This window comes from Rana temporaria, chromosome 4 (genome assembly GCF_905171775.1).
Source record: "Rana temporaria chromosome 4, aRanTem1.1, whole genome shotgun sequence".
Taxonomy (NCBI): Eukaryota; Metazoa; Chordata; class Amphibia; order Anura; family Ranidae; genus Rana; species Rana temporaria.
This window is the reverse complement of record NC_053492.1, coordinates 242844010-242860589: the sequence shown is the minus strand read 5'-3', so window position 1 is coordinate 242860589 and position 16580 is coordinate 242844010. Positions and strand designations below refer to the sequence as shown.

The 16580-nt window shown below is 39.7% G+C and overlaps 1 protein-coding gene across 1 annotated transcript in view; it reads left to right on the top strand.

Annotated features, from left to right (window-relative positions):
* RNGTT (RNA guanylyltransferase and 5'-phosphatase) overlaps positions 1 to 16580 on the top strand; it is a 400898-nt gene that overhangs the window by 255255 nt on the left and 129063 nt on the right. The window contains exon 12 of the mRNA XM_040350086.1: positions 540 to 608. Within this exon, the coding sequence (XP_040206020.1) occupies positions 540 to 608 (69 nt within the window). The remainder of the gene's footprint in view (positions 1 to 539; positions 609 to 16580) is intronic.

The following is a 16580-nucleotide window of genomic DNA, read 5'->3' as shown; positions in this document are numbered from 1 at the left end:
CTAGAGATAACATGCTGTTGCCTCTAGTGATCACTACAAGCTTGCCCTTCACTGACACTAAGCTATGTAGCATGCCTTTTTCATTTTCACGTCCTTTCAGTTCTGGTCAGTGAGAAAGTTTCCTGCTACTCAACACTGTTGGAAATATATCACCCAAATGACGTGAAACCATTAGCATATACAGAGTGTACATCACTAAGTCACCTATGCAAAATAAGTTTGTATTACAAAAATTTATATTTTTTCTTGCTGTACTTCAACAAAATAAAAAAAGACATACGTAAGGGTGCATATATTTACCAAAGTAACTTAAATCCATTGTAATTTGTAGGTACATAATCCAGTCAGCCAGTATATAATGCAGTAGTATTCGCAGCAGAATATATTAAGCAACATTTAGCAAGGTAAAAATGGTAATGTGCAAAAAAGTACCAAAATATTGTGTAAAACTATATGAAGGATGCAATTGACATAATTTTACAGGCCATTTCTTTATTCTCCTTCAGGTTTTTATTTGTTTTGTTTGTATTCTGTTGCAGTTACTTGAAGGAAGCTTTGCGAGAGAGGTCAGCCATGAAGTTGATGGACTCATCTTTCAGCCTATTGGAGTAAGTTGAATATAACTTGCTACAAATTATTTGTAATGGAATAATAACAGCATGTTTTTTCAAGTCAATCTAAAAGTCAAGACTTCTATTAAATGACAGCACATTAATCACAACAAAGATATAATGTCACTTGGCTTAAAGGCAAAGTACACTTTCTATATGTTGTTCTAATTAGCTATCAGTGTAGTTACAATCCCTATGCTGTTGGCCTTGCCTTGTAATGATGGGCTCACATATTGTGGATGCAGTTTGTAGTGCCATGGTTGCTCTATTCCCCTATCTCTATGTATTAATTTACACAAACAAACCTGCTGATGCCAGAATGTGGGGATTTACTCTACTATAGGCTGTGTGTATAGGGAAATAAGTGAAACTGCATGATCAATGTACATTTTTCTAGGTGAAAAACACAAGGCGCAGGTAGGAAAGTTTACAATGCCTTTAAACGTATATTAATAAAGTTTAAGTAAATTTATTCCTTATAGAATATAGGTTAATGGAATAAATTTTAAAAAAGGGGGGAAAACACTGGGCTAAACCAAAATATAAACCAAAGCAGCCAGCACACAAACAAAGTAGAACAAATGGTGAAACAATAGTGCAGATGATGTGCATAATGATTATAGAAGCACAATAATTGAAAAAATGTGAACAAAATGTGAATAAAGTCTGTTTTCATTTTCTCTATGGAATTTTAAGTGCACCGCACTGTGTGACTTATATCACCATCCCAGTGTCACATTCAGTGTGATATAGGATCCTACACGGACTTTATATTTTGTTTGTTTTTCATGGTCTTCACATTGACGTTATACATATTTGTGTTTATGGGGTCTCCATACAGACTTTATTCACATTTTGTTCACATTTTTTCTTTGTGTTTTTTCAATTATTGTGCTTCTATAATCATTATGCACATCATCTAGCGCTGCACTATTGTTTCACCAATGGAATAAATTTTTACCTAAAAGAAATTAAACAAAACAAAAAACGATCGTGTGGCACTCATTTAGACCTTCACATCATAGGCACTCATGTGATCTGCCAGTGCTCTCCTCCTCTCCTCCTGTCTGACATAGGCAGCCCCTCCCTCTGCTGGCTCAGAGCAGGGCTGATGTCAGTGGGGATCTCGGCAACTCCCTCAGCAGTGCTTGGAGCGGGGAAGAAGAGTTTCGGCGGGTCATGTGAGTACCCAGTGGTGCTGTAAATAAGGTATTTTCTACAATAATGTTACATAAAGACACACCCTGCACTTTATTTAATCCATTTACAGAGCGGATTAAATGATTTTACAAGGACCATAACTAGGGTTCATTTTAGGGATTACAGAGATGCTGACTCCTGAGATTACAGGGAGGGAGAGGGGGAGAGAAGACGGGACAAATAGGACATCCCCTGAAAATAAGCCCTAATGAATTTTTTGTAGCCAAAATTAATATAAGACCCAGTCTTATTTTCGGGGAAACACAGTAAGTATAGACATGTTTTTTATCTATTTTTACAGTAAAACCTTGGATTGTGAACATAATTAGTTCCAGAAACATGCTTGTAATCCAAAGCACTTGTATATCAAAGCAAATTTCCCCATAAAAAATTATGGAAACTCAAATGATTCGTTCCACAACCATTTATTCATAAGTCCTTCAGTTTATAGTCCATATAAAAAGATCATAGCAATGTGATAGGTTGTGTTACCATAAAATGTCCATCCACAAATGGAAGCCTCCACAAGGGGATTAGAAGCAAAATCCAGCAGGAGCTCCAGAGTGTAAAAGAGAAGAAAGACGCCTCTAGGTGTAGCAATATGTCGCTAAATCTTGTACCTTCATTAAATGTAACCATATTGCTACACTTGGAGGCACCTCTCTTCTCATTTATACTCATTTGTGACATGACGCTACTTGTATATCAAGACAAAATTTATTAAAACATGTTGCTTGTCTTGCAAAAGGCTCTCAAACTGTACTGTATTTAACTTTACCTTTTACAATCACTTAAATGGCACATGGTATCTGGTATTTAGCCTGAAAGGTTCAATCAAGTGCACCAAGTGTAATTGAGGAATATTTTGGATGTTAGATTGCTCCATATAATGTATATCCACACAGGACTCAATGTATTTGTATGTAAGAGGCTAGGTTCTCTTCAGTTGGTATGAAGCTACAACCATTAGCAAATAGGCTTACTGTGACACAATTGTTGTGGAAGGCAGTATAACACACTGAAACCGTGACCCAATGAATTTCGTTCCAAATGCCACATAATGGGGCCCCCTAACCCACATATTGGTCGATTCTATATATTTTGTAGCCACACCAGTCTTGAAAGTTGCCTAAACAAGGCAAAGTTCTCGTTGAATGGTAAAAAGTGCACCAGTAGCACACAATGAACTTGCTGCTGCAAGGTTTTAGTGGCGTGTTACAACCAAAAACATAAATGATTTTATGTGATGGACCAACACAAAGTGGCATATAATTGTGAAGTGGAAGGAAAATGATAAATGGTGTTCAATTTTTTTTACAAATATCTGAAAAGTTTGGCGTGCATTTGTATTCAGCCCCCTGAGTCAATGATTTGTAGAACCACCTTTCGCTGAAATTTCAGCTGCGTTTTTTTTTGGGGGGGGGGTGTATGTCTCTACCAGCTTTGCACATCTAGAGAGTGAGATTTTTGGCCATTCTTTGCAAAATATCTCAAGCTCTATCAGATTGGATGGAGAGTGTCTGTGAACAGCAATTTTCAAGTTTTGCCACAGATTCTCAATTGGATTTAGTGCTGGAGTTTGACTGGGCCATTCTAACACATGAATATGCTTTGATCTAAACCATTCTATTGTAGCTCTGGCTGTATGTTTGGGGTCGTTGTCCTGCTGGAAGGTGAACCTCACCTCACCCCAGTCAAGTATTTTGCAGACTCAAACAGGTTTTCTTCAAAGATTGCTTTGTATTTGGCTGCATCCATCTTCCCATCAACTCTGACCAGCTTCCCTGTCCCTGCTTAAGAAAAGCATCCCCACAACATGATGCTGCCACCACCATGTTTCACGGACGGGGGTGGTGTGTTCAGGGTGATGTGCAGTATGTTTTCCACCACACACAGCGTTTTGCAAAATTTGGTCTCATCTGACCAGAGCACCTTCTTCCACATGTTTGTGTGTCCCCCACATGGCTTCTTGTAAATTGAAAAACGGGACTTCTTATGGCTTTCTTTCAACAGTGGCTTTCTTCTTGCATAAAGGCCAGATTGCACGACAGAGTGCACGACTAATAGTTGCCCTGTGGACAGATTTTTCCTCCTGGACAGATTTTTCCTCCTGAGCTGTGGATCTATGCAGCTCCTGCAGAGTTGTAATGGGCCTCCTGGTTGCTTCTCTGATTATTGCTCTTCTTTCCTGGCCAGTAAATTTAGGTGGACGACTATGTCTTGGTAGATTTGCAGTTGTGCCATACTCTTTCCATTTAAGGATGGTGTGCTCGGTGAGATGTTCAAAGCTTGGGATATTTTTTTATAGACTAACCCTGCTTTAAACTTCTGCACGACTTTATCCCTGACCTGTTTGATGTGTTCCCTGGCTTTCCTGATGCTGTTTGTTCACCAAGATTCTCTAACAAACCTCTGAGGGCTTCACAGAACAGCTGTATTTATGCTGAGAATACATTACAAATGTTTGGACTCTATTTACTAATTAGGTGACTTCTGAAGACAATTGGTTCCACTACATTTCAATTAGGGGTATCAGAGTAAAGAGGGCTGAATACAAATGTACGCCACACTTTTCAGATATTTATTTGTAAGAAAAAATTGTGAAAACCATTTACCATTTACCATTCTTGCACTTCACAATTATGTGCCACTTTGTGATATTCTATCAATGTGGAAAATTTCAAGGGGTGTGAATACTTTTTCTAAGGCACGGCATGTGTCTGCAAAACAGCTAGGAAGGCGGTAAGAAGCAGTGGCTAAGGCAAGCAGTGGCAGTTACCTACAATGCGTTTTGTTGATAAAAAAAAATAACTGGTCTTGCAACACCTGAAGCTCTGTGTACAGTGTTGTACTTATCACAACGTTCTTAACTGGTTTGAAGTCAGGGCGTTTCTTTTTTTTTTTTTTAATTTGGTGTGCAAATTTGAGTTTCTGCATTTGACTTGATATCTGATTGGGTTTTTATTTTATTTTTATTTTTTTAGCAAAGAAAGTTGACAGGTGTTTTGGCTACTAACCACTGCTTTAAGCTAAAAGAAACACGTTTTGGCTATATTTCGGTACAGTAGCAGCAACTACCTTCTGGAACATGTTAAGGCCTCTGACACACGGAACACCTAAAAGCCACATTCTTAGGCATTGGGGCATTTTTCTTTATGAATTTAAATTTAGCCCATGGTTTTAATTGGTCTGTTCACACAGGTGCGTAAATTTGTGCTTCATAGAGATAAAAAAAAAAAAAAAACTCGGCATTGACAGTATTTTATGCATGTTTACGCATAAATATGTGCATATATGCTCATACTCTGCCTTCCCTTGTTTTGAAAAAAAGTTAGCATGATTTTTGTGTTTGTGCAAATATGCTCAATTGCTATGCAGCCCATTCTCAAGTTTTTTTATTTAGAGCTCCAAATAATATTAAAACAAGTGAGTTGTATTAACCACTTGAGACCCGCGCTGTAGACGAAAGACGTCCACAGCGCGGCTCTCAAGTGCCGGGTGGACGTCCTGCTATTTACATTCCCTGCATGCGCCGCCGAGCGCGCGCAGCGGGGAAAACTGTGCCCCACGTTTCACGTGATGCCGATGCGCATGCCCGGCGGCCGCGATGTCCACCAGGTATCCACGGTCGGCAGTGACAGAGCAAGGACATAGAGCTCTGTGTGTAAACACAGAGCTCTACGTCCTGTCAGGGAGCGAGGAGACCAATGCTGTGTCCCTTGTACATAGGGACACAGACCGGTAACCTCCCCAAGTCAGTCTCCTCCCCCACAGTAAGAATCACTGCCAGGGAATACATTTAACCCCTTCCTCACCCCTAGTGTTAACCTCTTCCCTGCCAGCACTGTTCGCTGTATAAATGTGAATGGTCCCAAAATAGTGTCTAAAGTGTCCGATTTGTCCGCAGCAATATCGCAGGCCTGACAAAAATTGCAGATCGCCGCCATTTCTAGTGTATAAAAAAAAAATCATAAATCTATCCCCTATTTTGTAGGCGCTATAACTTTTGCGCAAACCAATCAATATACGCTTATTGTGTTTTTTTTTTTTTTACCAAAAATATGTCGAAGAATACGTATCGGCCTAAACTAAGAAAAAACATTTTTTTTTTTTAAATTGTGATATTTCTATAACAAAAAGTTTAAAAAATATTGTGTTTTTTTTTCTTCAAAATTTGTTGTCTTTTTTTTGTTTATAGCGCAAAAAATAAAAACCGCAGAGTTGATCAAATACCACCAAAAGAAAGCTCTATTTGTGAGAAAAAAAAAGATAAAAATATAATTTGGGTACGGTGTATGACCGCGCAATTGTCATCCAAAATGCGTCAGCGCTGAAAGCTGAAAATTGGTCTGGGCAGGAAGGGGGTTTAAGGAATCAAACATCACCTTGTAATATATTCAAATAAAAGATCATAATGTTTGTATACGAATACAGTTGAGGCTATATTAATGTCTTCTAAAGATAAACCCAGGTAGGCTCATTTAAAGTAAGATTAGCTAAGAACATTATGATCAGAAGTTTGAATTCCATTAATTTCTCAAAAATAGAAGAATCTAATAACGGATGTAGAAGAACCTTTGCTAGGATAGATTGCAATTTCATATGCCATGCATTAGCTGATTTAACCACCACTCTTTGAGCCAATTATTCATTGTTGGATTACAAATAGATTTTCTTATTTCTAGTCCAAACACTCATGTAGCACCTTTAGGATTTAGCCCAGTATTGTCTCTAAGTTGGAAAATGGAATTCGTCTGATGAAAGAAAGCATTATGCAACTTATTAACAAAATTGCACTTACCTATTTGCCAAATAACTTCTTCCTTTGCATGCCTTTCTATAACTAAGCATATTGTTCTTATTTTTATTTTGACTTGTAATGGGACTTAAAGGTAATTAACTGTACAGAATACTTTATATCAGGTTATACCTTGTACAAATATAAAACCCTCTCGCATTTTTATGCTTTTCTAATATTTATACTGGTGAAGTGTTTATGGTACAGTTTTACGATTGAAAGGAAATAAGAGTGTATTTGTATACATTTTATTTCCGTATTATGTTTAGGACCAAAAACCAACATTCAAGGAATGTTTGAATTTCTAGTATGTATTTTGCATGACTTTTTAAAAAAAAATTTAGCCAGAAGGTAAAGCTTTGGACTCATTTTTATATGCCTACATATTCTTACCTTCTATTTGAAAACTATCAATATACAGAGCTCGGTAGCTCAAGCTCCAATTCACACGCAGAAATGAGTTAGTTTACTTAGAAGGGTAAGCAAGTAAAATTTGTATAAATAATAAATCGAGACCTATTGTGAGGGAAAAAAGTAATTGATTACCTGCTGATTGTGTACATTTGCCCACTGACAAAGAAATGATCAGTCTATAATTTTAATGGTAGTTTTATTTTAACAGTGAGAGACAGAATAACAGAAATATCCAGAGACACACATTTTTAAAAGTTATAAATTGATTTGCATTTTAATGAGTGACATAATTAATTGACCCCTTCCCAAAACATGACTTAGTACTTGGTGGCAAAACCCTTGTTGTTCATCACAAAGGTCAGACATTTCTTGTAGTTGGCCACCAGGTTTGCACACGTCTCAGGAGGGATTTTGTCCCACTCCTCTTTTCAGATCCAAGTCATTAAAGTTAAGAGGCTGACGTTTGGTAACTCGAACCTTCAGCTCCTGCCACATATTTTCTATAAGATTAAGGTCTGAAGACTGGCTAGGTCACTCCAGGACCTTAATGTGCTTCTTCTTGAGCCACTCTGTTGCCTTGGCCATGTGTTTTGGGTCATTGTCATGCTGGAATACCTATCCACGACCCATTTTTAATGACCTGGCTGAGGGAAGGAGGTTTCACCCAAGATTTGACGGTACATGGCCCCATCTATCGTCCCCTTTGATGCAGTGAAGTTGTCCTGTCCCCTTAGCAGAAATGCACCCCAAAGTATAATGTTTCCACCTCCATGTTTGACGGTGGGGATGGTGTTCTTGGGGTAATAGGCCGCATTCCTCCTCCACCAAACAAGGTAAGTTGAGTTGATGCCAAAGAGCTCAATTTTGGTCTCATCTGACCAAAACACTTTCACCCAGTTCTCCTCTGAATCATTCAGATGTTCATTAACAATCTTCAGACAGGCCTGTACATGTGCTTCTTGAGCAGGGGTGCCTTGCAGGCGCTGCAGTATTTCAGTCCTTCACGGCATAGTGGGTTACCAATGGTTTTCTTGATGACTATGGTCCCAGCTGCCTAGAGATCATTGGCAAGATTATGCTGCGTAGTTCTGGGCCGATTCCTCACAGTTCTCATGATCATTGAAACTCCAGGAGCAGAGATCTCGCATGGAGCCCTAGAGGGAGATTGACAGTTTCTTCCATTTGTGAATAATCGCACCAACTGTTGTCACCCTCAGGCGATGGTCTTGTAGCCCATTCCAGCCTTGTGTAGGTCTACAATCTTGTCCCTGACATCTTTGAACAGCTCTTTGTTCTTGGTCATGGTGGAAAGATTGGAATCTGATTGCTTCTGTGGACAGAAGTCTTTTATGCAGGTTACAAGCTGAGATTAGGAGCACCCCCTTTAAGAGAGCACTCCTAATCTCAGCTCGTTACCTGTATAGAAGACACCTGGGAGCTAGAAATCTTGCTGATGGGGGGATAACATTTTCGCTCATTAAAATGCAAATCAATTTAACTTTTTTTAAATGCTTTTTTTTTTTTAGTGGTTATTCTGTCTCTCACTGTTAAAATAAACCTACCATTAAAATTATAGACTGATCATCTCTTTGTCAGTGGCCAAACATACAAAATCAGCAGGAGATCAAATACTTGTTTTCCTCGCTGTAGATCAGGGGTCTCCAAACTTTTCAAACAAAGGGCCACTTTATTGTCCTTCAGACTTTAGGAGGGCCGGATTGTGGCCAGCTGGGGCAGAAAATGTCCCGGGGCCAGCACCGGTGAGAATAAATGTGGCCTCAGGGTTGGTGGTCAGTTAGAGGAATAGTGCTCCAAGGGCCGCATAAAGGCTAGTAAGGGATACAGTTTGGAGACCCCTGCTGTAGATTAAGAAAAATAAATAATTAAAAAACATAAGTTCTAAAATTGTACCAATGCTATTGTAATGTCTCTCTATAAATTCTCAAAGTATGCTGCTTTGACAAAATCCTGTAGTTGTTCTATGACATTACCCACATATTCAAACAGAACACACACACATAATCCATTGGGGCTGCTTGTTGTAAATCAGCAGAAGACATTTCCCCTCAAGCTCAGCAATTTTCTACTGGACATACACCTATTTGTCACCTTTTGTGCCCCCTTATTTGTTTGAATTTGGTTGAGTCTTTATCTCATTAAAATCAAATTTACCAGTAGCTGGTGATTTGTACAGCTGCAAAACTTTGGCAAATACATATGCCGATTTAAGCAAAAAAAAAAAAGAAACTGCAATTAACAATTTAAAAAAAAACATATCTGTGTAAAAAGCTCTCATTAATTAATATGTTTTACGCTTTGCCACACAACATAACTTTTCCCATCAATGCCTGCAGCTGTTTTTGTTATTTTTGGGCAGAATATTTTTTTTGCAATGTTTTGCTGCTGTTAACAGTTTTTCATGTTTCAAAGCATTTTAATTACAGCCCTAACTCCAATTATCGCCTGCGTCTTCACTTCTTCTTTGTTCAATAGACCTAATTGATTCCATTCACGTTCTAAATTTATCTATTTTCTGACGATTTTAATTGACATATCATATTTTACTCTCTCAGCATAACTCGCAGCCCAATTTCTTTATAAATTAAGGAGGGGGTATAGTACTGCAAGCTCAGGAGAATTGTCCAAAGTGTGCTGGAATACTTCAGCCCCCTAAATTAGAAATGTATTTCTTGCCAAATATTTGTATTGGATCGATGCATAGTTACGAAGTCCAAGTTGAGTTTTATGCTTGCAGCTAAATGTATCTTCCCTAAAAACATGCAACATGTTACATAGCAAAGGAGTGACACATGTTCACAGTCCAGGTCATAATTATGTGATATTTAGCTTTATTTTTATTACTAATATTCATTACACCTATTGTTAGATACCTGCTGTTTAAAACCATCCAGGCAACAACTAGGTATTTTTTTGGGCTGAATACTCACTCATTTTATCTTTGCAACTTTTATTGTGTTTTATTGTTGTTCAACCTCTTTAGTACTGAGTTATGTGCAGTACAAAGCTTTTTATATAAACCAGCAACGTCTCTACATGAAGCACGACCAAAGGAAATTAAGCATGTTAGTTTGGCCCTGAAGGAGTGACGTAGTAGGCCCATTTTGTAGAGACATTTGTTCACACTTTGGTGTTTTAATCTGTGCCCCGAGCAGAGCCTTGGTGCATTTGGGGCTGTGTGCCCACATCCACACCTTCACGGGTCTCACATTGGTAGCAGTGGCTGTGTGCAGCCATTGTGTCCCAATAGACATCAATGGGACTGCCAACATAGGGAAGCACTCAACACCTATGCATCCCTGTGCCAGTAAAACACAGCCCTGCACGGGGCATGGATTACAACCAGTGGTGTCTCCAGCTTTCATATTTAGGGGGGGGGGCACATGGGGAGACATGGACAAAAGTAGGTGGCCAACTATAAAATGCAATTATATATATATATATATATATATATATATATATATATCCTGGGGCCCTTTACTACGATCCCACAACGGGCCCTTTCACATGTTCTGCAGTGAGCTCCCTTCCTACTGTATTGGGGCCCCGCAGGGTGGCAGAAAACGAGATATGTTGCCAGCACACCAAGAGAATAAAATGGTCCAAAGCAGTGGGAGAACTATCAGGGTTGCAAAGGTTGGCTGGAGATAATGCAGTTCAGTGATTACAGTGTACTGCAGTGCACACACTTACCCACAGGTCCAGGCTGGAAGCTCGGGCATCATTTACACACAGCCAGAAATGCTGCTTATTCTCATATTTCCCGCTCACACATCCTCTCTTCAGATACAGCTGCACGACAAGCATAGTGTGGGTGGGACTGGAGGACACAGGAGGAACATTGGCTGGAGGAGGAGCTGTATTCCTCCCTGCTCTCACGTACGTGAGGAGAGTGGGGGGGGGGGTGGCTGGGCTGTGAACGAGTGTCTAGACTGACACTCGGCTCAGCTTGCAGTCACCACTCTCGGAATTTAGAGGCTGGTTCTCCTGTCCTAAGGATGGGAGAAATCAGTCTGTTTTTTCAGTAACTGAGATAATGGGAGTAGGCTTGGACAACCCCCCCCCCCACAGTGCTGGTGAAGTCCTTCCTGCAACTCGCTGCAATGAGGATGCAGGGGGATGGAGCAGATTGGGCTGCAGTGGTTGTGCAAGCACTCGCATTATACAGTGTCGGCGAGCAGAGGGAGGGGGAGGAATCCCCCGCAGAACCTGACTGGGGACGCTCTCCCTCTCAGGAGAGACTTACTCCAATGGCGGCCCGAGCAAGATGCGGCGCATCCGCTACGAATGCAAACAAAAAGGCATTTTAGTTGGGGGGCACATGGGGCACAGCATAATGTTGGGTTCAGGGCCCCTTCTGTGAAAAATGTTAGTAATTCATACAACATATATATATATACAGTATTTAGGACCACACATAGTTGCTGATCTTAAACCAAATGCCAAGCATTCTCTTATAATGTACTAGAACTGAGGTATGTAAAGTCAGCCAACTTTATCATATATTACAAGGCACATTAAGGTGTGGAGGAAGGCTAAGTTAAAACTTGTATGCTTGAGATTTTTAGTTGAAGCTTGTATGCCTGTGATTTCTTTGGAACATTGGGTAAAAGAGGCTGTCCTCATAACGAAGAATAAATGGTGGACAGTTTACTGAAAAAAGTATCTGGTACTCACCCAAAAGATTGGAGGTTTGGCATATACAGTCCTGATCAAAAGTTTAAGACCACTTGAAAAATCATATTTTACATTGTTGGGTCTTAACAAGGTTCCAAGTAGAGCTTCAACATGCAACAAGAAGAAATGAGAGTGATACGAAACATTTTTTGAGCATTCAATTTAATGAAAACAACAAATAAACTGAAACAAGCTGTTTTTCAGCTGATCAAAAGTTTAGGACCACACCGCCAAAAAAAAAACTAAACCCCCCCCCCCCCCATACAGAAATCCAACTTCCAAACATGAACTCGGTAATGAGCAGCTCCGCCGTTATTGTTGATCACTTCAAAAATGTGTTTCGGCATGCTTGATACAAGCATTTCCATGAGGTGAGTGGGAACATTTCACCAAGTGGTGAAGACAGCCGCACGAAGGCCATCTACTGTCTGGAACTGTTGTCCATTTTTGTAAACTTCCCTTGCCATCCATCCCCAAAGGTTCTCAATTGAATTTAGATCAGGTGAACACGCAGGATGGGCCAAAAGAGTGATGTTATTCTCCTGGAAGAAGTCCCTTGTCCTGCGGGCATTGTGTACTGTAGCGTTGTCCTGTTGAAAAACCCAGTCGTTGCCACACAGGCGAGGGCCCTCAGTCATGAGGAATGCTCTCTGCAACATCTGGACATAGCCAGCGGCCATTTGACGCCCCTGCACTTCCTGAAGCTCCATTGTTCCACTGAAGGAAAAAGCACCCCAGACCATTATGGCGCCCCCTCCACTGTGGCGCGTAGAAAACATCTCAGGTGGGATCTGCTTGTCATGCCAGTAACGTTGGAAACCATCAGGACCATCAAGGTAAAAAAAATCTCATCAGGGAATAAAACTTTCTTCAACCTTTGAATGTCCCATGTTTGGTGCTCTCTTGCAAAGTCCAAACGAGCAGTTCTGTGGCGTTCAAGGAGACAAGGTTTTTGAAGACTTTTTTTGTTTTTGAAGCCCTTCAGTCTCAGATGCTGTCTGATGGTTATGGGGCTGCAGTCAGCACCAGTAAGGGCCTTAATTTGGGTTGAGGATAGTCCAGTGTCTTGACGGACAGCCAATTGGATCCTCCGGCTCAGTGCTGGTGAAATTTTTTTGGGTCTTCCACTTGACTTTTTTGTTCTATAACCCTCAGGATCATTTAAGAAATTCCAAATGACTGTCTTACTGCGTCCCACCTCAGCAGCGATGGCGCGCTGTGAGAGACCCTGCTTATGCAGTTCAGCAACCGGACCACGTTCAAAAAGGGAGTTTTTTTGCCTTTGCCATCACAACGTGTGACTACCTGACAGAAAATGACAATGAATCCACATCTTTGCACAGATTTGGCCTTTTTAAAGTCATGTGGTCCTAAAATTTGGATCAGCTGAAAAACCGCCTGTTTCAGTTTATTCGTTATTTTCAATTAATTGAATGCTCAAAAAATGTTTTGTCTCACTCTCTTTTCTTCTTGTTGCATGTTGAAGCTCTACTTGGAACCTTGTTAAGATCCAGCAATGTAAAATATGATTTTTTGCCATTTTTCAAGTGGTCTTAAACTTTTGATCAGGATTGTACTATACATAAAGCTGGATTTTCCATAGCATGTGTTTGAACCTATGCAGTGATTTGTTCTGCGTAAGCCTGGGTTCACACTTGTCCGACAAACGCTCTGACATTGGGAGCTCATGTCGCATGACTTATGAAAATCAATGTTTCCCTATGGAAGCCGTCTTAACTGGTCCGACACAAGACGGTCCGACTTTGAAAAAAGTTCCTGCACTACTTTGGTCCGACTTTGATTCTACTTCAGCCCATTGAATATCATTGAAGTTGGATCAAAGTAGGATCCTTGTCCTTACCATCTGCCTTGTGGCATCCGATATTGTGATTACAGCAGCAGTAAAAGGAATTTATCTCACACTGGGATTGTTTTGATTGGTTAAAGAACAAGTCAGACTATCACAGAGTCGGATCAAAATAGTATCCTGTTCATGAAAGTCCGATGGATGTCGGACCAAAGTAGGACTGATGTCGCAGAGAAAAGTAGGATGAAAGTTGTATGACTGTCGTGTCATACCAGTGTGAACCCAGCCTCAAAGAGTGATCTATACTCTTAACTGTTTAACCACATGGAGGATGATTTTTCTTTTTTTTATAGTGAATGCTTTCTCCAGATTACTGCAAGTTAGTGTGGTGGTGTGTGTTTTTTTATTTTTATTTTTTATTTTACAACTGTTCAGCATGCATGCATTTCCAGTCATTCTTTGCAGACGGTACACCAGACCTCTATTTAAACTGTTATAAACACCTTGTGTACAGGATTTAAGTTTTCAGATTTGGGGTAGCAAAAAAAAAAAGCAAAAGAAACTATTGTCTTAGCAGCATTCACTTTCTTCTGACTAGTAAAAGGCAATCAGGCTGGCATGTTGGTAAAATTTATTTTAGCCCGTGTCTGCTTTTCCTGACAAATCTGTGTACTGAATAAGAAACCAAATTCAGCAGGTTTGCACATCGTAATCCCTAGGTAATTTCATGGCATAGAAGTCTTTAAAGGGCACAGAACTTTACCTAAAAACGCTTTCCTTTTAATTTTCTAATATGTATGTAGAATTCTGACAAATTCTGACAAATCGTCTTGGTTCTCAATCCTTTAAATTGATGGACAATTTACGGAATTATACTTTACTTAACAAAAATGATCTTTTCACATTTTTATTGTATTTAAATTTTTGCATATTCTATGCATATTAAACATTTTAAGTACATTTCCAGACATTTTACAGCAAAATATGTACTTGAAAAATATTTAACATCAAACAAAACAGCCTAACACGCATTGACAAAATGCGGATGAAAACATGTCTTACATTGGTCCCTATGTGATTGCGGGTGTCAGCGGATGAACATCCGCTGACACCCGTAATCACCCGCCTCCGCAAAGCTCCGATTTTGCGGACGGAAGAAAATCCTATTTTTTCTTCCGTCTGCGGATCGGATCAGATAAACACGGACACACGGTCCGTGTTCATCCGATCCCCCCATAGGGGAGAGCAGAGAAAAGACAGGGCGGTCCCTGCCACGTGTGCGGGGACCGCCCTGTCAGCCGACAGCTCAGCGGGGATTTTACGGAGGATCCCCGCTGAGCTGACGGACACAGAGGCGGATCATTACTGATCCGCCCCGTGTGAAAGGGCCCTTACATATATCTTGTTATAAAAATTATATTATTGGTATACTACTATTTATAATAATGATATAGGTACTTTTTTCTTATTTACTGTCATGGGACAGTAATCTTGCTAATGCCAGGGGAAGTTGATATCTGCACTAAGGTCTGGCTGGGGTATTTAACCATATTCCCTTTCTCAAATGTACTAGAACTCCCACTACCTCTGAGTTTTTTCAAAATGGAATCACCTTAGTTAGAAGACATTTATAAGGATTTTACACGGGGATCTGTGGTTCATTTGTTTGGTTTATACATGTTTTTCCCTGAGGAATATCTGGTGTGTTATTGCCATAAATCTTTGTCTATATATCTTCATAACACAGTAATTAGACTTATAAGAGAAGTTATAGGTCTTGGGGAAAAATTTCTAAATGATTTATTTTTTTAATCACCGGGCGATACTACCACAAAGGAGCACACAATCTTACTCATCAACGTTGGGTAAATACATTGATTAGCTCTTCCCATTGTTGATATTTTTTTATTTCAATGGTTTTTACGAACAAGAGGCATTGATTGTCATACATTATGATATGTTGACAAGGATCATCCAGTGTATAAACATAACAGGTTAGAAAAAAAACTGTAGTTCTCCTTTTTAACCAATTTTTTTTTTGTACATTACATAACAGTGTTGTGATGTTTCTAAGCAGGGAGTGGTTCAGGTGGGGCTATAATATATTTAAGTGTTCCGATCTATCCAGAGTGCCCACTGTTTATTCACACACAGGAGCACTAGCTCTGGTGATGGAGGAAGTAAGGTGTTAGTGACATCAGATATTAGCTGGAAGGTAGCCTTCCAGAATGTTGCAATCTTTTTGCATGCCCATAGTAGGTGGATTAGGTTCCCTGGCCTTCCACAATCATTCCACAATCTCTCCAACCACTGGGTTTATTTTTTGCAATCTAAACAAAAAAGACTTATTCTGCTATAAAACACATTTAATACAAATTAAAAAATTAAATGTCTTCTTACATTTTGGCCTAAATGTATTGAGCTACTTGTTTTTGATGAGAAAAAATCCCAATAAATGTATGTTGATTGGTCGGTGTGAATGTTATAGTGCCTAAAAACTATGGTGTGTGTATATATACTGAAAGTTTTTTTATATTTTTAAACTTTTATACTACTAATGGCGGCAATCAGCGACTTATGAGACTGTGATTGTGCGGCGGGAAATCTGACGCTAAGTGATGCTGAGGGAATAGACTAACTACCACTGACATCACCATTAACATTAATACAGTGACTGTGATGATAATATACACGGTCACTGTACTCCTGACACTGGGAATGGGTTAACATCTAGGATGATCAAGGGGTAAATATGTGCCTAGCTATGTGTAATGTGTGTAAAGTATGCTGATTTTTTACTAAAGATCCCTGTTTCTGATCCCTGCTTTGCAGGGATCAGAAACGGACGGATTGCTTCCTCTGTATAGAACTCTGTGTTGTTTACCAAAACAGAGCTCTGGATTGTGATTGAACACAGCTGATCATTAGGCCCCGGTCGTGAATCATTGGGCAGGACTTGCTGACAGGTGAAAGGAGTGTGTAAGGTTTAAAACCAATGTTAAATTACTGCTATCCAGGGCTTCATTAGAGAGATCTCACTTCCTGCTCTGCTGTC